Source organism: Myzus persicae, unplaced genomic scaffold (assembly GCF_001856785.1).
Source record: "Myzus persicae strain clone G006 unplaced genomic scaffold, MPER_G0061.0, whole genome shotgun sequence".
NCBI lineage: Eukaryota > Metazoa > Arthropoda > Insecta > Hemiptera > Aphididae > Myzus > Myzus persicae.
The window spans coordinates 3,320-26,211 of NW_019100472.1; the positions used below are offsets into that span (position 1 = coordinate 3,320).

At 31.8% G+C, this 22,892-nt stretch overlaps 3 protein-coding genes and 1 pseudogene across 3 annotated transcripts; 1 reads left to right on the plus strand and 3 right to left on the minus strand.

Moving 5' to 3' along the window:
- Positions 1 to 10,148: 10,148 nt before the first annotated feature.
- On the minus strand, positions 10,149 to 11,180 carry LOC111026543 (zinc finger MYM-type protein 1-like). The gene has a single exon (XM_022304643.1). It carries the CDS (start codon positions 11,178 to 11,180, stop codon positions 10,149 to 10,151), a length of 1,032 nt encoding a protein of 343 aa, XP_022160335.1.
- A 5-nt stretch (positions 11,181 to 11,185) lies between these two features.
- On the minus strand, positions 11,186 to 12,315 carry LOC111026552. Its single transcript, XM_022304651.1, has 2 exons — positions 12,248 to 12,315; positions 11,186 to 11,960 (listed from the first exon to the last, which is right to left on the minus strand). The coding sequence occupies exons 1-2, from the start codon at positions 12,313 to 12,315 to the stop codon at positions 11,186 to 11,188; spliced, it is 843 nt and encodes a 280-aa protein (XP_022160343.1).
- Positions 12,316 to 14,381: 2,066 nt separating this feature from the next.
- Positions 14,382 to 18,916, minus strand: LOC111026561. The gene is made up of 4 exons (XM_022304659.1): positions 18,901 to 18,916; positions 17,628 to 17,655; positions 14,759 to 14,844; positions 14,382 to 14,695 (listed from the first exon to the last, which is right to left on the minus strand). Exons 1-4 carry the CDS (start codon positions 18,914 to 18,916, stop codon positions 14,382 to 14,384), a joined length of 444 nt encoding a protein of 147 aa, XP_022160351.1.
- Positions 18,917 to 21,432: 2,516 nt separating this feature from the next.
- Positions 21,433 to 22,445, plus strand: LOC111026566 (annotated as a pseudogene).
- The last annotated feature ends 447 nt before the right edge of the window (positions 22,446 to 22,892 follow it).

The following is a 22,892-nucleotide window of genomic DNA, read 5'->3' on the forward strand; positions in this document are numbered from 1 at the left end:
TATGGATTTAAAGAATTTATATAGTAAATTTAGTTGTAAAACAATGAATAAAAATTTACTTTTTAACGCATAAAATGTGCAACAAAAAAATATAATTAAAAATATGTATTTTAAATTGTAGCTTTTTGTATTTTTTCTAATAAATTGTCAATTTTTAATTTTGATTTAGTAAAATACCAATACATTTTAAAATTGTAAGTAGATATAAATAATATTTTTATAATTACCAGCAGTAGGAGTGTCGGTTGGTAAAATGTCACTGACCGATGGTGTTTGATGGTAGTTAATAAAATAAAAGTTTGTGGGTATAGAAATACAAATAAATTTTTTAATATATCATAAAATATTGATAGTTATAATATTACCAATAGGTATATTATATTATATACAAAATAATTACCTATTATTATTATCAATGTACCTATTGTATATAAAATAAGGTGATTTAATTTTTGTAGTTCAAAAATTAATTGACTACAGTGCCAAGGTAATTAAAATATCAAATAAAAGATTTTTGGAGTAAATCCATAATACAATACAATTACTGTTAATTCAAACAACCAAATTAACAACTTAAAATAATTTGAACAATTATGTTGTAATTAATAGGCTTACCATGCAGGTATTTCTACAGTACCTATTTGCTTTTCTTCAAATGAAACACAATCTTTTACTAATATGTCAGTTATATTTTTACATAACATGTCTCCATCAAGATCTAATTAAATAGAAAAATTAATTAATTAAAATATAGGAATTAGCAATTAGATATCTTACTAATTGTTAAATATAAATTAAAATTAATAATAATATTCATAATTATATAAAATTAAGTCTTCAATAAAGCTGCTGAGGTATCCTAATATATTAGTCTGATGATAAATGTCAACCTGAGTGTTATAGACCTAATTCTTTAACGCTTTTAGTTTCAAAAATCTTAGAAATATGTATTAAAAGTAGACATAACAATTTAAAAAAATAAAATATTTTTACTTTGTACTTACGATAATCAAACATTAAACACATGGTGTCATGGTGTTTATATCAAAGTGTTTTATGTAAAAATTTTCATCATGTATTAAGTTCAATTGAATATCATCCATTTTGATTCTTAAGTTGACGACAAAACTCGAAAAATTGATGTGTAAAAAATTTAATATGTTATGATAAGTGACAAATTTAATGACGCTAATTTTGGCGCGAATAATTTTTATCAAATCCATCGGGTTTCATTTCAGTCCATCCGTAAAATAGTCGATTGCTGATAAGTCAATCGGCTTGATTACCTCCCCTCCAACGGATTGGCCATCAGCTGAAATTAGGAACGGTCAAATCCAGCGGCTGACCAATCTGATGAATTTAGGAACACACGGTATGTCTTTGAGCAATGACAAGTTACCGACGACAATCGGATCGTGTTCGCTGTGCGTCGCGAGCATTCGCGCGTGCTCGGGATACCGTCCAAACGATGGAAATTTGTGCGACGCACGGCGTGAGCACACATGATCAGCGTGTGCGTGCTCTCGTGTGGACGAGCCTTAATATTATCACGTCCAGCCGCCTCCGACGACCATCGCCGCCGCCGAACAACAACAACATCATCGCCGTCGCATCGAGATAAGTCCTCCCCGTGTTTATATTATTGTTATACATTATTATTTTATACTATGTTATTATCATATTTAATTATTTGTATGTAGTTTTCAAACAACTTATTTCAATGGGTATTTTAACACTGAACATGTTATGAAGAATACAAACCCATTTACGTTAGTTTTCAGGTACAAATTTTAGTAGTTCTATCCAATACATTTTATTCCTGATTTTTTCTTCGTATTTGTTAATATCGTATACATAGTGTTGATGACACAATTTTTCACAAGAACAGCTTGGATATATAGGCAAATCCATTGAACGTTTCTTGAATATTCTTATTGTTTTCCTAAAGTTAGTTTCCAATTTGCTTTGGTCTGCATTTGAGGACGATGCCTTAGTGTTATATGACTGAGATTTTTCTCGCATGTATGTAGCCAAATCTGTCAGAAATTCAATACTTGTATGTTTTACTGCTAAGTCAGCGTTGGTTATATGATTGTATAGTCGCCTCACCTCATTCACGTGGATGCTCATTCTTGTTCACGTGGCTAACTTCGGCAGTACATTTGCAAAAATCATCCAAAAAATCTGGTAATTGCTTGAACGTGCACTCATGAAATAATAGATAAAAATTTTCTAAATCATTAGCCATGGAATTATCATATTTTTTATCATTACATAAATTATTGGATTACCATTTCTTTTGTAAAAAACTTATCTTATTTTGATGGGCATCGGTTTCCTGTTGTTAATTTAAATTGCCTCTAATGTTTTTGTAAATATCGTCTTCCGGATCGTCTGCTAGATTGTTTTCAACGTACATATTTTTATTTTCTATTATATGGGTGTCAAAACTCATATTTTGGTCTTTATCTTTTTTTATATGTGACTTATAAAGAATGCAACAGAGTATACCGCAATCATTATAATTCGCTGGTGCTGGACAGTAGGAAAAGTAACGCATTCAGTTTCTGCCGGAAATAAGTCATCATTGATCGAACAAATGGAAGGATGCAAAGATTTAATGAATTTTTCTGTTCAATATTCAAGTCCTTGCCGTGCAATGAATCGTAAACATATATATTATCAATATCGTAGTAATAACAAATCCAGTGAAATGATCCATTCAAAATTTGAATGTGTGTATCCGACTGTGGTACAGATATTATATTTTCATATGCTAGAGAACCAGCCGTCATCGCAGGATCTTGCGGGCTATAAAATGTGAATTCAAGAACTAAATAATTGAAATACTCTATATGATCACTATCCACCCAGCTGTCATTATCTATATCATTAAGTATAACTGGCCGGAACAGTAATCTGCTCGAAGAAAAATGGAAAATGTTTTAAAGTTCGATTTTATCATGGTCTCCAAATGAGATTTCATTAAATTTTGGTCATATATTATTTTTTGGGGTTTAAATTTCCAAAAGAGACTGGTTGCAATTGAAATGCAATAAAGATACGTTGGGACTGATGATTCCATGTGTTCAATAATAACTAATTTATTGGCATTTATATGGAATGGAAACAAATACCTCAAAATTTCGATACTCTCATCAGAGGTTGATGACTGAGTCATCTGATCATATATGATAATAGACTGCAAATTGTAATATACGCATATCCAGTGCTCAATCAGACCTTCATTTATAAGAGGAATAATTTCAATATGGGGTTTGGTTTCATCTAATGACTGAACGTTTGTCATATTGGGTTGTAATAGTTGCCGAGTGGTTCAGTTACAGCTGTACAATCAGTATAACTCAATGTAAGTATGCAGCTTATGTAAAAAGAATAGCTACAAATATCAATAAATATATAATGACTTATTTATTAACCATTGATTTATTTTCAAAAAGTATACGAAAACTGATAGCGAGAAGGAGATAACAAACACTTGGGAAATTTGAAAAGTATCGGGAAAAAATGTAAAAAGTTCGGGCGGCCTTGCAATTCAGTGGGCCGCCGTATCGAAACTAGTGATTGCAATCCCGGTCCTATTTTACGATCCCGAGATTACGGGATATTTAGCTATTAATCCCGAGATCCCGGGATTATCCCGAAATTCGGTAAAAAAAATATTTAAAAGCATTATGCATATTTTTGTTTTATTTAATTATTTTAATTATTATGGTTTTTATTATTATTATACATTAGAATTAAATGTTCTACAGATTTTGAAAATATGAACGCAGGAATAGTAGAATGTCTAATGTTCCATCACCCAGTCTGCTTCTTAGCTTATTTCCAATATAGGCTGCTGCTGAAAACGCACGTTCTGACTCGATACTAGTGGGAGGAATAGACATTAAATACTTAAATGCTAGCTCTAAATGATGCCCGCGAGTTCCTCCATTTTCAAACAGATTCATTTCTTTTGATTATTTTAATCAAATCAGTTTCTTTTTGTGTTTGAGTATCAATTGTTCTTTTACTTCTTCCTATTTCAAGCTCCAAATTTTCTTGTAATGTCAATTGAGTGAGTGTAATAGATTCACTTATTGTTTGTTCAATACAATGTTGTTCTTCTTCATTAGGAGTAGGACTAATAGGATTGTATCCTTTCAATTAATTTTATTATTTGTTTTCTAATAAAATCATTTTTAGGGATTGAAAATAAATCTTTCAAAAAGGAATTTGATCATAGTTATCATGAGGATTCTGTATATAATTCAATACGCCAGATAACTCTGGACGTCGCCGTTTTTTTATACGATCACTCAAGCATGTCCTCATTTTATTCGCATGTATTGAATTATTTTCTGACAATTCCTTGAAAATAAATTTAAAAGCAGCATCAGTTGTGCACAAATTGTAATCACGACGACCAATGCTTCCACTGTCAATTTAATGGGGGCGAGTATATCTGTAATATCAGTAATTAAATTATAATCAGAATCGTCTAAACTGACCGAGTGATTTAGATCTATGAGCGATTTTTGAATGCTGGTTTTTAAAAGAATAAAACGTAAGACTATTCCATCTCGTTTTACAATCCAGGACTAGTTTTATTTCTTTTCCATGCTCTGCTTTAACATATTTCTGAAGTATAGTGTCATTTTTTGTCGAAGATCTTTTAAAATATTGTACAACTTTGCGTATTTTTTTTATTACTACATTATTATTATATTCATTGGTTAAATCTGGCATGTCTTGAATAATATCATTTTGCGGAAGAATATTTAAACCTGAATCCAGAAAGTATAATTCTTCATCGTCATCTTCATTATTATCTTCATTTATATCATTTGCAGTTGATTCATCTCGGAAATTTTTTTTATTATAAAGTACATCACAAACAGCTAAATGAATACCATGTGCGAAACATAGCTGGTGTTCAGTGTTAACAAGTTTTCCTACTTTTAACATTACATTTGGTCCATCGGTTACAATTGCGACAGTATCTTTGTATAGTGAAATATCAAATCGACTAAGTCGATCTTCCAATACATAAATACAGTTTTAAGCTTAATTGAACCATTAACTCTAATAAGACTTAAGCTACATTATTTTGTTTGCGAATGTACGTTAATATTCATAAAACGCTTGTTAGCCGTGGAAGTCCACTCGTCAAAAGTTAAACTAAATCGTTCACCTGTATTTTTTAACTGTTTCAATTCGTCAATTATTTTTTTCCTGATTGTTAAACTAAAATGTATACACGATTTCGAATTGTTACGGCTGATTTTGGTAAATCAGAGTAACCTTTGGATATTAATACCTATCTTAAATCAGTTGAAGTTATAAAAACAATAAAAGGGAAACCATCCAAAGCTGCCATTCGAGCCAAAACATGATCCAGTGTATCACTCTTAATAAAATATTCAACAAACTTGCGTTTAGCTGGCGGTGTCGAATTTTCTTCTACCGGTTCTTCGCGTCCATTCCCAGTTAATGAACGATTGCCATCAGATAATACTTTAAAATTATGTATTGATGACAAATGGGTATGTAAACCTTTTGTTGATCCTCCCAACGTCTTCAATACGATTGGACATCGTTTACATCGCGCACTTTTTCCATCGTTTGCGATTAGGAAATGACTCCACGGCAACGATGTATCCAAATCTTTTTTGTGTTTAATAAAAACAGTATCAAGTGAGTGTGACATTTTATAATTGAAGTATTAAAGTTAAATATTCACAGTTAAACATACAAAAAAAAGACTCGTGAGCCGTGAGCGTGACTCTTAACTGTAGCGCTACGTGTTGAATGTGTTCAGAGAACAGCGTAGTACCAATACTAATTTGTTCATACGGATACCGATCGGTCGTAAATATATTCTCTTAAGTCATAACTTATAACATAATATAATCTTATCTTATCTTATAAACATGTTAATCGGAATCAACACCAGGGTAATTAAATTATAAAGTCGTTATTACGTAGTCCCGACAATCCCGGGATTATTTATACTGGGCCCGGTATTTTCGGTACCTAAAAGTAGTCGGGATCCTGGGATTGTAATCTCTAATCGAAACCTACACCCCGGGACCGTGATCTAACGCCTAAACCTGCCTACCTATAATTTGAGGTATCGATATACGTCAAATCTACCACACTTAACCCTGCGTAGGTCACGTGCCTTGATAGTACGCCGGTCCTTTGAATTACAGTTGTAATCCATTGTTTTTTTTTTTTTTAATAGGTTTTAAGTCTATATTGAAAATTTAAATTATTGTTATACATATACTAAGTACATATTGAAAAATAAGAAAAAATAAAATTTTTTATTTTTTTACTTTAGAATATGAATTTTAATTTAAATGGGAATAAATAATAATTTATTAGAATTTGCTTTCTTAAATTATAATGATACTCATATGATAGATGTAATTACATTTTTATAATATTTCTGTATTAACATTAATATTTAAATATTTTACATATATTTTAGCTCTGTATATTAATAATTACAAAAAAAACAAGAGTACTTTAAAATTTTTACATTTTAAAACTTTTAATCCTAGAAAAAAATACATTTTTATTGATTTGAAATAATTTAAGATGATTCTTCACTGTGTTCTTCATCACAACACCCAATACAAATATATTTTAAATGTTCTGGACACACCCATTTGTAACAAGTAACAGCGTTCACAATGTTCACATGATTTTCTCGTACTTTTGTTTCTTGCTCTTCCACACAAATAACATCGACCAATTCCCTTAGGCCGTTCAGACAAAATAGGAGTATCTTCAACGAGGCCTACAATTTTCATACCACGACTCCTAATATGTTTTGGTAATTTTTAATTTTTAATACGTCTTTCAATATTCGGGTTCATCAGTTGTAAAGCTAATGCTTCTAAAAAGTCTGATCTTTTAGATTTATTGTTGATATGCGTAGTTAAATTTATTTACACATTCAAAGCATTTATACATGATATATAAATTAATATAAAAATTATGGTAAGCGTCCAACGACGAGAATTTCTTGAAACGTCATATAGACTTCACATTTGGTCTAATCTATCAACGCCATATTTAGTTTGGTTGTAAAATGTAATCATCTCTGGTTTTTGTTGATCCCCCGTGTCTTGATCGATAGAAGCGTCATTATGCAGAATGGATAGCAGTATAACTACTTTATTTGTTTTCAGGACATATGAAGTGATTGTGAAATCTTTTTGGAAACCAAATAATGACGAATTTATTTCCCTATTTTTTGAAATTGAAAATTCTTCTGGAATACATGTTTTATTTTTTCTTAAAGTCCCCACTTCTGTCAATTGTTTTTCAGTTAGTAAATATTTTACCATTGGAAGTGAAGTGAACCAGTTATCCATGGTTATGTTCCTTTTAGTTCCTTTCACTGGCTGAACCACTCTTTTGACAACACTTTCCACACTATTATTCATTTTATTAGGACCATTTGGTTGTTGTCCGGCATAAACCTCCAAATTAAATGTATATGCATTTTTTACGTCTACAAGAGCGAATATTTTTATTTCATATCGGGCAGTTTTATTTGGAATGTATTGTCTGAACGAACATCTACCGTGGAAAGCAATTAATTGTTCATTTAATGTTAAATATCCACTCGGAATAAAATTATTTTGAAAACTGTGTACTAGAACTTCAAAAAGTTCCCTTATAGGAGCCAATTTATCAATTTCTCTTCTTTCTGAGCGGTGGGTAAGATCGTCAAAACGCAAATTTCTAACTAAAAATCTACAAGGTTGAACATTCATAGTTAGATACACAGCCTCAACTACAGTTCCCTTGGAATCATCAAATAAATTAAATATATTTTGTCAACTAGATTTAGAAACTCCTGCAAGAATTAAAATACCAATCAAAGCTTTAATTTCAACATCATCAGTTTCCCTAGCATCTCGAGCACGTTCATAATTTTCTAAATGAACAATTATATTATGAGAACGTCTCCGATGGCTACTAGTAGGTGCTTGCTTATTCCATCTAGTTTCATCCTTCCCAAAAAAATATTTATTTTGTAATATTGGACCAACATCATCACTAATTGACTCACTTTCACTTTTATAGTCACTATTTTCCGTATCCGTGTTTTCATTATTAATTTCTACCCGATCCCCCAACTCATCTTCACTGTCAATGTTATTTCCATTAATACGTACATCTTCATCTTCTGCTAGCCATTGTTCAATATCGATTGTATTGCTCATTTTTTTTTTATTATTATTTTAAAATTAATACGTAAATAAAAACTTTGATTATAAAATAAACTGAAAAAAAAACGGGAGTGAAAGATCGCGTGGCATACACTGGTAACCTAACACACTTTGAACTCCGATAACAACGACCACTTTTGCGATCAGTATTCGGAAACAAACTAATTATATTAAGCAACATGTTATTCGAACTGAAAAGATAAGATAATTCTATTGGTTTTCAATATACGAAAAAACCATTTATTTTTAGATGGATTACAATAGTAATCCGCGTGGCCTACCTACGCAGGGTTAAGCTATTTTCCAACCATACCAAATATCGCATTAAACATTGCTTAACCGATTAAATTCATAAGAATTGTGTGTAATTAAACCTTAAATCACATTTCCTTACTTATCCGGTGTGTATATAATTAAATTTCCATCATTAATTAAATATATATTTTACTGCATTAGATAAATATACACTGTTTGAATATATTTTATTAAAATTTAATTCATACTGGGGTCGTGATGCGTCAATTAACGTAGTATCTAATTAATAAAGGTTATCATAGACATGTCAGTAGTATACAAATGCGAATACACTACAATTCAGTGGCGTGAAGATCCCTTTTTCCATAAGGGGCAAAGTTAATTTTTTTACACCCACCACCCACCCAAAACTAAAAGTTGCAAATAAATTATAAGAAAACATAATTTTTTTAAACACAATATTTATTTAAAAAAAAATTGTAATTCAGATTCCACTATCATTTTTTATAGTTAATAGCTATTCAGTATACAATATACATTACAACAACTAACTGGGATTATTAAAATAATAAGCACAATTGCTTTGTGGTTAATATTTTTAGAATAACAACTACTGCTATTAATATATAAATAATTATCTGAAATAATCAAATGTAGTGAATTTTTAATAACTGCAGACAATGAGTTTTTATTTTAATTTTAAATATTTATTGTATTTATAAGTCAAGATCCATTATTTATTTATTATATTTATATTATTAAGAAAATTTGATAAGTTTTACTAAATTATTTATTTATTTAATAACGATAAATTATTTAAATATTTGATTAATTTCTAACCAACCTATTTAAATCAATTTTGTAGAAAATATTTTAAACATTTGCTAAAATTAAATTAATTAAAACAACTTCAACGGTCAAAATCATTTTATTTTATTTATTTGAACATCAATGCATCCTTTAAAACCTGTGATGATAATCCAAATGTATCAATAACTTCATTATAGTTAATTTGTTTGTTTTTCTCACAACTGATTAACATCAAACTTTCCAGCCTATTTTGATCAATAGTGGATCTTAATCTGGTTTTGATTAACTTCACTTAAATTAAAAATTAAAATTAATTAATAAATAAATCTATATAATATTTTGTAAGCTCAGAACTATACCTCAGAAAAGGTACGTTCTGCTGACGCCGAAGTAGCAGGTATAGTCCCAAGCGCTTTATAGGCCAAGTATAAGTTTGGGAAAGCTGACATCAAATTATAATTAGATAGTACATGCAAATTTGTATTGATTGTAATTTTGGTTTCCGGATTTGCTAGACCTGTGTTGTTCTCATCATCAGTGATAGTATTGTCACTTGAATCCGTATCATATGTATCATCTGGGCTATCTGGCTTGTGTAACAATAATGGTGTTTCTAATCCTGAAACGAGATCTCTTAAACTATGACTAAACATAATGTATTCACGTTTCAAATCATTTCCGTTAATATCTTTTAACCAATTTGATATATTATGGAAACTATCTTCTGGAATGGATTCATTGTCTTTTTTCATATTCATCAGTCGTTCAGGAGATAAAAGAGTTTAAGTATTTCTCTGGCACCACTAAATCTAGAATTAATTGATGAAATTATTTGATCCAATACTTTAAAGTATGTATTTGTTCTATATCTATCACATACAGAAACAGATACTTCATCATAAATATTTTCACCAGCCATCCTTTTTTTTTTCTTGGTCTAGTTTCTTTAAAACTTAACTCTGACATGTTGTGTTTTTCAGCAAAACGTTTTGCCTCATTTACTGTTGATTCAAATTCTGCATCACAGCGCATAGAAGTTAATTTTTCTTTTGATGCATCAACCAAATTTAATGCGTGGATAAAATCTATGGATTTACTTTGTAAGTAATTGGATAAAGGTGTGGTTATTGCAAATATATTTTTATTTAAGATCATTGTGAGAATAAATTCAAATGTGATTACTGTTAAAAGACTTTTAGCACCCGACGAAGTTACTCTATCATTGTAATTTACTAACCTTTTTAATGTTTTTAATATTGCTCCAAATCTTTCAAATAGAACAGTTATAACCCTTCCATGTGATGTCCATCTAGTGTCGGAAAAGCATTTTAGCCGCCGTGTTCTATCACCCGGATATAACTGCTGTTGACATTCGATGAAAGTGGCAGTTATTTTTCTTGTCCGAAAAAATGAAACTAATGCTTGAACTTCACCAAAAAAATGTTTCGTTACTTCACAACAATCACAAGTATCTACAACAACCAAGTTCAGTAGATGTGCAAAGCGCCATACATATATAGCGTTGGGATTTTCTTTTTGAATTAATGTCCGAAGACCAGAATATATGCCTTGCATAGATGCAGCACCATCATAGGACTGCGCACATAGATTTTGACGCCAGTTTAAATTATACTTTTCAGTTATACTGCAAAATTTTTTAAATAACCCTTGTCCGGTTCCATCAGCTGCGGTTTCCAAAGCTACCAAACGTTCTACAATACTACCACTATTGTTCACATATCTCAAAACAAATGTTAATTGTTCATAATTGGCTATATCATTGGTAGTATCAATGATTACTGCAAATATTCCTGCATCCATGACATCTTTTAATATTTGTGAACGAATTAAGTAGGACATAATGTTCAATAATTTATTTTGACTTCTGTTAGATATACATGATACTCTTTGGCGTGTATTAGACATATTTGATCTAAATGATTTTTTAAACCAGCGTGGTTATTACTCAATACACTTAAAAGCTCTAAAAAATTTCTTCTGATAAGGGAAGTTTTTTTTTCATTATGTCCACGAAGAGCTATGTTTTGGCGAGCAGTATATAAAAGTGCATCTATGATCACTCTCAATAATTCCCTATTTGAAGCAATTTGTTGATTAGCAGAATGTAAAAGTGTTAAATCCAAACGTTGATTTTTAGTATAAATGCCACAACTTATTTCTGCTTGTAAATGTTCTGTTGAGGATTCATAGTTTTCAATAGTTCTTTTTAAATGTTTCCAATTGTTAGATCCATGGTCCACTAAATTCCAATTTTTACCCTTTTTTAAACTGAATAGCTTGCAAGTTGTACAAAATATTTGGTCCACTGTTGGTGAATATGACAGGCATTGACGTTTAATTGGAGTTGGTTTAGTGGGAATATTTGTAAAATAGTAACATTCGTGAAATGAATGTAACTTTCCTGTTGAGTCTTTTGTTTTTGGAAACATTTTATTAGGTAAATCAAAAGGACTGGGTTGGCACGCTCCATGTTCAAAAAAATAATTAAGCAAAACATGTGAGAGCTTAGATGGAATTCTAATAGGATCATTTGGGAACAAACAATTTTGTAAGTCAATATTTTTCAAATTAGAAATTGATATTGTTTTGTCCACTTCATCATTTATATCATGCAAGTTACTATCAACAATATGTTCATCTATAGACAAACAAATTTGGCTATGTGCAATAGCCTTGTATATTTAAGCCATGGTTTATTATATATATATATTATATATATATATGTATATATTATGTATATATATTGTTATAGTTTATATTATATTATATTACAATACATTTTTCTTGGCTATGGCCCTTATGTTAATTGTTTGAAATCAATAAACCATGGAAGCGTCGCAGAAGAATGCAAAAGCAATTCACGTGGCGCTGTCGGTTGAATCAAAAAAATGTCTATATTGTCTCACTTATGTTGACATGAAAATGTGAGATACGGATAGATGTCAAATCTACCGTACTTGAGCTGTTTTTCCATTATAACAAATATTGCACTAAATATTGCTTAACCGATAAAATTCTTAAGAGTCGTGTAAAATTAAACCTTGAATTGCATTCCTATATGTTTCTGGTGTGTGTTTAGTATAGTATACTATAATTCCTATCAATAATTGTCTACATACAATATACTTTACTACATTAGGTATGTATAGATTGTTTGAATGAAATGTATTAAAAGTTATTCTAAACTATAATAGTGCATACAATTAATAATGGTAATTATCAACATGTCAGTAGCATACATTATACGAATACACTGCAATTTCTGATAGATCTTCTTAAAAATTATACTAATATGGACATGATAATGAATTGTGAAATATGGTTAAAGAGTAGTCATCTATATTATTATGTGAATATTGTCTTACTCGTGTTGATCTAAGTATTAATGTACCACATAACAGAGCATACATTGAACTATATAAAAACAGTTGAACCTTGCTCATCAAAATAAAATCCAGTATAATATTTGTGTTCAACAATTCTCAAATCAATAATTTTATCCTGGACGTGAGAGTAATTCTCTAATAAAAATGTAACAGTATTTATTATGTACTATCTGTGAACTAAATGTGTGTGCGCCTAGCAACGTCTAGTCAATGTCGGTTTATTTGAAGAAAATAGCTCTGTCGACGTATAATAAATATAATTAGATAAGTTTACACGATATGAGACCCAGAATTTAGAATGGTTTTTTGTGCGTTAAGCTCAGTCACTGCTATGCTGTCATCATTATGACTAAACGTAGACATCAAATCATAACCAAGCCTATTATTTATCATGGATTTATAATATACATCGGTCAGCTCAAAATATCCATCCCTCGTTATTTATTATTTACTATTCTCGAGTACATTTAAACAACAGACATTTGTGTACGTCCAGCGATATGAATTACTGTGTGAATAACAAAATTTGATTCAATTTAATTTAATTTAATTTAACAGAAGTACTGTCGAACACGTAACATAACATCTGTTTGCTAAATTATCTAAATATCTAAAGGTATTCGATCATAAAATAAGCCATTTAAAACGATATATATATACATACATTATACATAGAAAAACGCGAGTTTTGCGATCAAAGTGTCGGGCCCCGCGGACGGCGGGGACTTCAACCTCTACCGACCGGAAAAACTTGTGAGAAACGCGAAAAAAACTATGTTAAATTGACAATAATCTTGTTAATATTGAGCCAACAAGATTTTATTATCAATTTGATGATTGTTATTTTGTTTCAAACAGTCTTGTTTAACCAACCAATATACATTGTAAATCAGGTATACAGTTTCTTGTTTAACCAACCAATATACATTGTAAATCAGGTATACAGTTTCTTGTTTAACCAACCAATATACATTATTAATTATACAGTTTATATCAGTGGCGTATCCAGGGGTGGCCGAGAGGGCTCAGCCCCCACCCCCCGAAATTTTAGGAAATGTCAAATGCTTTATCTATTATAATTGATTATACAATAATACATAATAATTTTGTAGTTATTAAGGGCTCAGCCCCCCCCCCCACAAAAAAATTCTTGATACGCCGATGGTTTCTATTGTACTATTAACAATTATTAATTTATTATCAGTTATAATATTTTTCTTGTAGTTCCAATAAACACAGTATTGTTTAATTTTTGAATATTTGACATCATACTTAAATCATTCACCAACAGCATTACCAATGAAAAAACTCAATATTTTATAGATTCGAAGAAATATGTAACATATATTTTGTGTGAATAAATAGTTCTGAAGAAAACTTATAATAAAAATAATAGTTATGATCTATTTCCATATATATTGAACTTCAAAAACTTATTGGTATTAGAAAAAGAGTAGCATAATTATTAATTAATGAGTAGTACTATTTATACAAAAAAATAATAAATTTTATCTTAGGTCAAATAATATTTGTCCAAGACATTGACACGGTTTATCAAATTTTGTGTTTAAATTATATAAATATTTTTGAATAAATAACCAAGTAATAGAGGACTCAGTTGGATACTCTAGTTAAACAAATGGATAAATATAAATCATACATCAATTGCATTAATAATTGAGAAAACTTTATACTTTATACAATCAAAAAAAACAATTATTTCTTTTGGATGCATGGATGAACCAACTATTAAAATAAATGGTTGGATAGGGTTTTTTTCATTGCGCCGTAGAGTGATGTATTCCTCAATTTCACAAACCGAATTCTTAAAAATCATGAAGCTATTTTGTGAATCTTTAATAGAGTGTTTCACTTGGTTTATTTTGCCATTATGATCTCTGGTGACTTTTTTAGACGTTGGTACAAAAATGGCATGCAATAAATAAAATAAAACTGCATTAGTTTCATCTGAAAAATACATATAAAAATATATTTCTAATAAATATATTATTTCTGAGCAAAAATGTTAACTTTGACTTATGTCCGGAGTATTCTTTAAACTTTCTAATAATTTGCGACTTGAAGAATCTTTGACTTTCTCATCAAATCCTGGCAGTCTGAATATAATGTCTCGAAGTCAATATTAACCTAAAATTTCGTTTTAAATGTTAAATCATTTAAAAGCAGTTTATACATTTTATAACAAATATGTAAACTATAACAGTGAGCATATTTACACTCAAATTTAAATTTAAATGAATTCAGCAATGAATACAGTTCTAAATTCATACAACCCTACAGATTTTAAATTACATATTAATATATGTATCTTCTTAGGTAATAGGTATATTATTATCTAAGTGATTAACGTGTGTGTGTAAAGTTGGGGTAACAAAGCTAGGGTACCAAAAACTAGTGATAAGAAACCTTGTACGTTGTGTTGCATTTCGTTTAATTTCAGGGGTGTCATACTATTGCACCGAAACTACGGTTTCTTTACGAAGTAGATGTCGCCCTATGTTACACATTAATTTTTGTTAATTGTTTTAAAAGTATATAAATACATTGTATTGGCGTCATCACCACGATAATTATGCCGAACATATTGACAAATAAATAATAGTTTAAAGTTAGGTTATAAATTCAAAACTCCACTATTCCTCTAAAGACTAAAATCAAATGCACGTTGTTGAGTTATGTAATTTGACATAATTTGACTTGAAGTATTTAAAACATCTCATTGTGTGGAAACAGGTATGTAAATCTTTTATTAGTAAAGTTATGGTCTCGATTTCTGGTGGATTTGGTATTAATTTGGAAATGTAATCGTTCCAGTGAATAAGGGCAATCTTTTTAGGTATTTAATAGTTTTAATAAAAATGAATAATGAAGGATACTTCTCCTTGTATTTAGCGATAGTATATTAAAATATGATAATATTCGATTATATTCTGAATGTCGTGGACGTTCGACTTAAAATTTAAATGCTAAAAAACGAATAAAACGATTCTGCACAGATTCAATATTTTGAGTTACCCCTATACTATATTTGAAGACCAAATGAGGGTTGCATATTCTAATTGAGATCTGACTAACGCAAAATAAATACTTTTAAAGGCATTTAAATTATTAAAATTCGTACAAGCTTGTGTAATGAAACCGAGATTGGTTATTTTATCATTGTGTTTATTAAAACATAGTTTAGAATCAAATATGGTTCCTAAGTCAGTAAATGATTTCAAAAGCTCAATAGAAACAGAGGTAGTCGAAATATATCCTCCGTATAATATAATACTATTATTATAATAGCGGTAAACGACGTTTGTAATGAAACAATAGGTAGCGTCCGCGACGCGCGCTGCCATAAATACACCTGTACATATAAATGTATAATGTAATGAATATTATGTTATGTGTATGTAGAATTTGTACTCACCGGTATGAAAAGCGCCCAATACAAAGCGAATAGGAAATCCGAAATAGGCTTTCGTAGATGCGCGTTGTACGGGCGTTTGCCACAAGATGACGTTGGCCGAGACGGTCGCATTTCCCGTCGCTAAAGTTGCCCCCTGCACGGCACCATTACACCGACGTACAAGTATATTCGTTTAATATCCGTTTATCTAATAATAATTCAAATGGCCATACTGTAGTATTGCACGTATTGCGCTCGTCCATCGATACATGTGCGTGGTTTAAACGTAATCCGAAAATTGAAACTTCGTCTTTATATATTTATACACAACACATTCGGAAGTACATTTTTCAAGAGCGGTGTATAGACATGTACACGGACGGCCGTCACACAATTGGGGTGGGGATGAAGGAGAGGGTAGTTGGACTTGGAGAATTAATATTTTGATAGAGCCCGCAAAACAGGTGGAATTGAGACACAATTTGCGTAATCGCATATGACTATAACCTACATAATATATCTGAATTTATCGAACGAGTTAAAATTAAAGCACTACAAATTGCATATCAAAATGAAAATGAAATAACAAAAGTTAATTTTTTTCCCAAAAGTATTGCTAGACCTTAATTATTAAGAAGTTCAAAACATAAGTACCTAGGTCATAAAAATTCAATATAAGATAGATAATCGATAATGATGTATGGTAATTAGGAAAGACTAGGAAGTCCACATGTTTAATTTAGAAAACTCATGAAAATATTTAAGAAAATAAATATGAAAACATATTGTTATTAACATGTAATCATTTATTTTAAACAATAATGTATGTGACAAGGTTACTGCAAGATCTAAAAATTTAAATACTATTTCAAAACTTTTTAAATTACCTCCTGTCGACTAGATAGCATCATGATATTATATTAAAAGACATCAAGGTATAAAATTGTTAATAAACTAACAGTTAATGGGCAAAAATAGTTAAAGTGTAGTTAATTTACCACCAAAGAATGACTTAAATTATGTACAAATAATTATACTAACAGCTTAATAAAATTATTTGATTAAAACTGACTAGGACTTATGAAACCCAAATGAGAATATTCTTCACTAGGAAATGATGATTATGTCCCAGGAGAAGAAGTGAAGTCAACAGTCAATACTATCATGTACTCCTAGACAAAATTTAAAAATATTATTTTACATAATTATTATAAATGAATCTCTATAAAACTCAAATGAATTTACAAGGTGGACCAGGCAATGGAAGAGCCAGTATTTCATTATTACTATAGGCCGCAGTAGAGCATGATTTTTAACAACCTAAATGTATAGTTAGCAATCATAACAAATTTTAAAAATAAATATAAAAATATCCGGATCATCAATAATAGATAGTTGAGTATTTGAGCCACAAGACACTGTTTTAGTTTGATTGGTAAAGATTCTAACCTTGTTACTAGACAACCGCCCTGAAGACGTACTCACATCACAATTGCTTTTTCATCTTTTCCATCTGAATACAAACAAAAATAAAGGGTTATTATTAAAAAGTTAATGCTGTTGAATGTATAAGTTCTTAGTTCTTACATACCTAGAAATAGTGTAGATGTAGGATGTGGCAGAAACTTGTACTCCAAATCGTTAAGAAATATATTTTTTTTAAATGTATTCCATTGTGGGAGTTTGGGATTTTTAAGTCGCCAAAAATCACCCACGTGTCAAGCTGAACACTTTCCACGTGACCTACGAGCCGCACCACGTGTAGGTCCTAAGGCCAAGTCGGTGGAGCCCATAGGTTTTGTACACGCAACGGCAAACTGAATGCCGAGAATTTATAATAAGTTAAAAAATAAAAAAAACAGGAGAGATGTCAGAATAACCTTTTTTGTTTAATGATACCATTGATTATAAATACTATAGATTGCTCACTGGCCGGTTTTTCGTTGGCGTACAATAAAACTCTCGGTAGATGGCGATAAGCACAAACAATAGCATTGATTATAAATACTAGGGTAGGTTAGGTACTAGTATTTATATTTATTTAATATACTTAATTTATACTTACTAGTATTTAATACTAGTATTTATAATCAATGACAATAGTAATAAATTCGTATTTTAATTCCAACCGCCGTAACCATGATTGGTCGCGGTGCGGGTATAGAGACTGCTCAGTTGTACTACTAGAACTCCCTCTGGTGGTGACTTCTCCAAGTTCGTTTATGATACAATTATATGGAAATAAATAATAATAATATGCACAATTGATAATACATAATACTATTATATTATACTAAATGTGTATTTGTCAGTTGGTTACTCAGCAATGAAGCAAACATTATCAATACAGAAGATATAGCTGTTCAATTCAAACCATTTTATAAAATCACATAATATAAATATTCTACAAAACATAAACTTAACTTCAATAGTTATGGAGTTCGGATAATATAATTTAATGAATTCACTTAACACATACACCAAATATACAACGTTTGAATCAATTATAATGTTATTGAGTGCAGCCCTCTTTTTAAACTTCAAGTTTTGATTTATAGTTTAAAATGAATTGGCCTGTAACAAAAGTCCTTACGTTATAATATCTTTATTATTTCAATATACCTGCAAACTGCAATGCCTAACTTTTAAACGGCATTCAATAGTTGTGTACACAATTTGCAATGTTATACTGGATCACTGTGAACACTATATTATATTTTTATTTATTATTGAAAACATTTTATCTTTAACAACTGACTTCTCTTATTAAACATAGTTTCATACTGACTACACTGAGATATATTAATTCCTGGTTTAATAATAGTTACATTGTGATATATATTAAAATGAAATTATTTCCACTCTAAACTCAACTTCACTTATAGGTGATTGAGGAGGAGGGGGAGGGCGTGGAGATCGTCGACGTCCTGATGGAGGAAGAGGATGACATGGAAGTCGTCGAAGTCAAGGTGGTGGACTGGGGGGAGGCCATGGAAGTCGTCGAAGTCCTGGTGAACGACGAGGACGAGGGCGTGGAAGTGGTCGAATTTCGGATGGACGAAGCTCGAGCAGAACTCGAGTTTGCCGACGTGCTCGACGTCGTGCAGCCAGACGTCGACGAAGAGGACCCACGATCGTTACTGAATTACTTGATTGAATACTACTAAACAATAGGGCTTGGATGTTTATGACTGAATATAAATTGTATACCCTAATGTTCAATTTTATTATTGTTCTAACATAATTCCTTATAAGTTTTTGACATAGTACTATTAGTATTAATACATTTTGGGTCATATACATATACTTGCGTATTTTGACATCTCATTTTTTCCAGGAATATGCGTCAGCCGTGGCAGGCAGTACGAGACATAGCCGACGCCGATCCCGTAGGCGTGCGTCCTAGGCCAATTACAATGCATTTCATCGCTGATGCGACCCGAGATCAGCGGCGATACAACCTGCCCACCGCAAATGAAGTTGCGGCCGTGTTCGTGGGTGACGACGGTCGTCCGCCCAGAAACCTCGATCTGGTCGTCTACGACACGAATCCAATCAACCCGCAACACAGGATGCAAAATATACCTGCGGGTTTGTTAATGACTATTTCACACAATTATCTTTTGATTTAACTGTTTATTTACATTCACCACATGAATACACTTTTATTTATTAACACTAGGTGTAACTCTTAAATACTGGCAGTATTGCATTCAATTCGCATGGTTGGGTGTTGTATATCATGCACAACAGTCATTACATTATTAGAACTTTCAGTTTCTCAAATACAGCGCCGGTTAACATAATATCCATCATGTTATTTACTATATATCAATTTTTTACTAAACTGCAAACAACACTCAATTGATTCTTTATGATATCAAAAACTATGTTACATTTGTATCATCGATTGTATTGATAATATAAAGGTAGATTTTTTTTCACTCAAAAATTCTATGTGCATTTATGAATTACCTACATTTACGCACGCACATCTTATGGCAATGCGTTATTTTGTGTGTTTTATGTGTTGTTTATTTACCAACTATTTTATCATTAATCGAACCTACAGTTACATTACTTCAATGCTTAATTCACTGTGTGAATTATTTTAGAAGTTGTCGAATCCACTCGACCTGCAACACAGGACCGACTAACTAGAGTTACTAACTGTTTCACACAACATTCTTTTTGTTATTGAACACATACAACTTCCATTTAATTGGCACTATCAGATGATTCAATTATTCACTAAATTTATACAATATTGTATTAATTAACACTACTAGGATTATGAATTACTTTGTACACCTCATGGGTAATAAACATACACAAATAATATATATATTCACCCTAAACCTTAACCCTTTCACTTGTAAATTCACACCTGGGAGTACTGCATTTTAAAATTCACTTGGTTGTAAATAATTTTTTGAATTCACATTAATAACAAAAGTCATTGAGTTACTACACAGTTTGCTAATTCATGAGTAATTATGACTTATCCATCCAATCGCAATAAACTGTTTTATGTCTGTTGTTTACTAGATATTTTATCATTTTATTGCTTCAAAAAAAATGCTTAATTAACTTTACTTTCATTTTATCATTTGCTTAGGACCATAACAAAGATGTGCAGAGCACAACAAGCATAGCAAAAAGTCAAATGATTAATAATTAAAATGTTACACTGCAGTGCCACACTTACTGTTGTATTTAGTAACATATTTAATGTTCAATCCAATTTGTATCTACATGTTTAATATCATTGTATGTCATCTGACTCAGTACACTGTAGTAATAGTTGAACCCGGGATATGAAGTTATCAACATTAGAGGTTAATAGTTTATACTTTTTGCCTATGGAATATTATACCATCATTGGTAATAAACACACACATTATATAGGAATTATTCACACATCACATAAACACAAAATGTACACTATTCACTCTAAGTGCTACTAATATACAGTTCAATGCTTCGGACCGTCATTATTACTCAAAGATGATTTCATTGACTTAATCATAAATATTTTTAACTCAGAATTTGGGACTTTTACACATGCCTTTCTTAAAATATGTACTCACTACACACGACTCCATGACCCTGACTCTCAGTCAGTCGTTTAATAATTCACTTGAAATGACGTATTTTAGGGTCGTGTCACGCGGATCCGATGTTGTATCCGCTGTTGTTCCCGAGCGGGGAAGCCGGTTGGCATTTCGAGATGAGGCAAGAGGGCAACCGACGTAATCAAGTCCGCAATCGAAACAGTATAAGAGAGTTTGCGTGTTACCGTTTGGCCATTCGTTATCGGGGAAATAATGATGAGAGGCACGAACAGTTCAGTCTAATACATGCTGGTCGATTTTTGTTACAGCAGTATGTGTGCGACCAGTACGTTCGAATCAGCGAGCTCTCCTCGTCGAAGCTTACCAAGGGCTCATGGACCACGTGAACCAACAGCACCACTTAGACGTGGCCGATCCCATGGCGGTCGGCCGGAGGGTCATTCTACCGTCCAAGTTCGTCGGAAGTCCTCGATACATGAAGCAGTGATATCAGGACGCCATGGCCATAGTTCGTAAGTACGGTAAACCCGACCTGTTCATAACGTTTACGTGCAATCCCAGGTGGCCTGAGATCGCGGACAATCTGGCGGCCCACAGCACGGTGAGCGACAGGCCCGAACTGGTGGCCGGGGTGTTCCACATGAAACTGCGGGAGCTTATAGGTGACATAACTGTTAATCGTGTGTTTGGTAATGTCCTTGCTTACGTGTACACCATCGAGTTTCAGAAACGCGGTCTGCCCCACACGCACATACTCATCATCCTGGCGGAGGATAGTAAGTTGCGCACGGCAGAGGACGTCGACGACGTGGTTTGCGCCTACCTGCCGCACCCGGAAACCAACAGGCGCTTACACACGTGCGTCACGTCGCACATGATACACGGGCCTTGTGGAAGGGTCAACCCACAGTGTCCGTGCATGGTGGACCACTGTTGCTCCAAAGACTACCCGAAACCATACGCAGAGGAGACTGTGTATGTTTCGGACAGCGGTTACCCAAAGTACCGCCGACCAGACGACGGTCAAGTGGTCCTCATGAGAAATCACGAGGTCGGCAATGAGTATGTAGTTCCTCACAACCCGTACCTCTTGGAAAAGTACGACGCACACATCAATGTCGAGGTCTGCTCCTCCATAAAGAGCGTCATGTACATCTACAAGTACATCTACAAGGGGCATGATTGTGTGACATCGGAGGTTTTTGACCAGGATGAACTAGCAAAGTGAGACTCAATGGGTATTACAGTTATAGTAGAAATTATTAAAGCAATAGCCCTACACTTGTGTGATCAGTATAAACAAGAGTATAATTATTTCATTTCACACTTTTCATACCAAAACTTCACAAATAAATTAAAAATTTCAATTATACACCCCGTGGCAAAGCGAAACACACTTTATTGATAACCTATTTATATTAAATTGCTGTTATTTCTGTTTCAAATAAAATGCAACGTACGGTTTCTGTGTATTCTCGTAATATATTATCTGGCTGTTTATACCGGCAATATTCATGAGTGAAAAGAATACTGTAAGTGACCACCTACAGCTTACTCTTGCGACAGAGTACTCTTCTTTTTTTTCATCCACAACATCAACACCTGATTTTGTTGAATTATAGTATAAAATCACTTCGGGTTTTTTGCCAACTGTACTTTTTTTTTTTTTTTTTTT

What these genes read in the sequence shown, in the direction of transcription:
- LOC111026543 (XM_022304643.1), bottom strand. Translation starts at nt 11,180, where the DNA reads ATGTCCTACTTAATTCGTTCACAAATATTAAAAGATGTCATGGATGCA.
- LOC111026552 (XM_022304651.1), bottom strand. Translation starts at nt 12,315, where the DNA reads ATGGAAAAACAGCTCAAGTACGGTAGATTTGACATCTATCCGTATCTC. An exon ending in ACATTTTCATGTCAACATAA is followed by an intron (nt 11,961 to 12,247) that starts GTGAGACAATAT and finishes TATTGTTGATAG; the next exon opens with TAACTTGCATGATATAAATG.
- LOC111026561 (XM_022304659.1), bottom strand. An exon ending in GATGAAAAAGCAATTGTGAT is followed by an intron (nt 14,845 to 17,627) that starts GTGAGTACGTCT and finishes CATTATATTCAG; the next exon opens with ACTGCCAGGATTTGATGAGA. An exon ending in TACTCCGGACATAAGTCAAA is followed by an intron (nt 14,696 to 14,758) that starts GTTAACATTTTT and finishes TGTATTTTTCAG; the next exon opens with ATGAAACTAATGCAGTTTTA.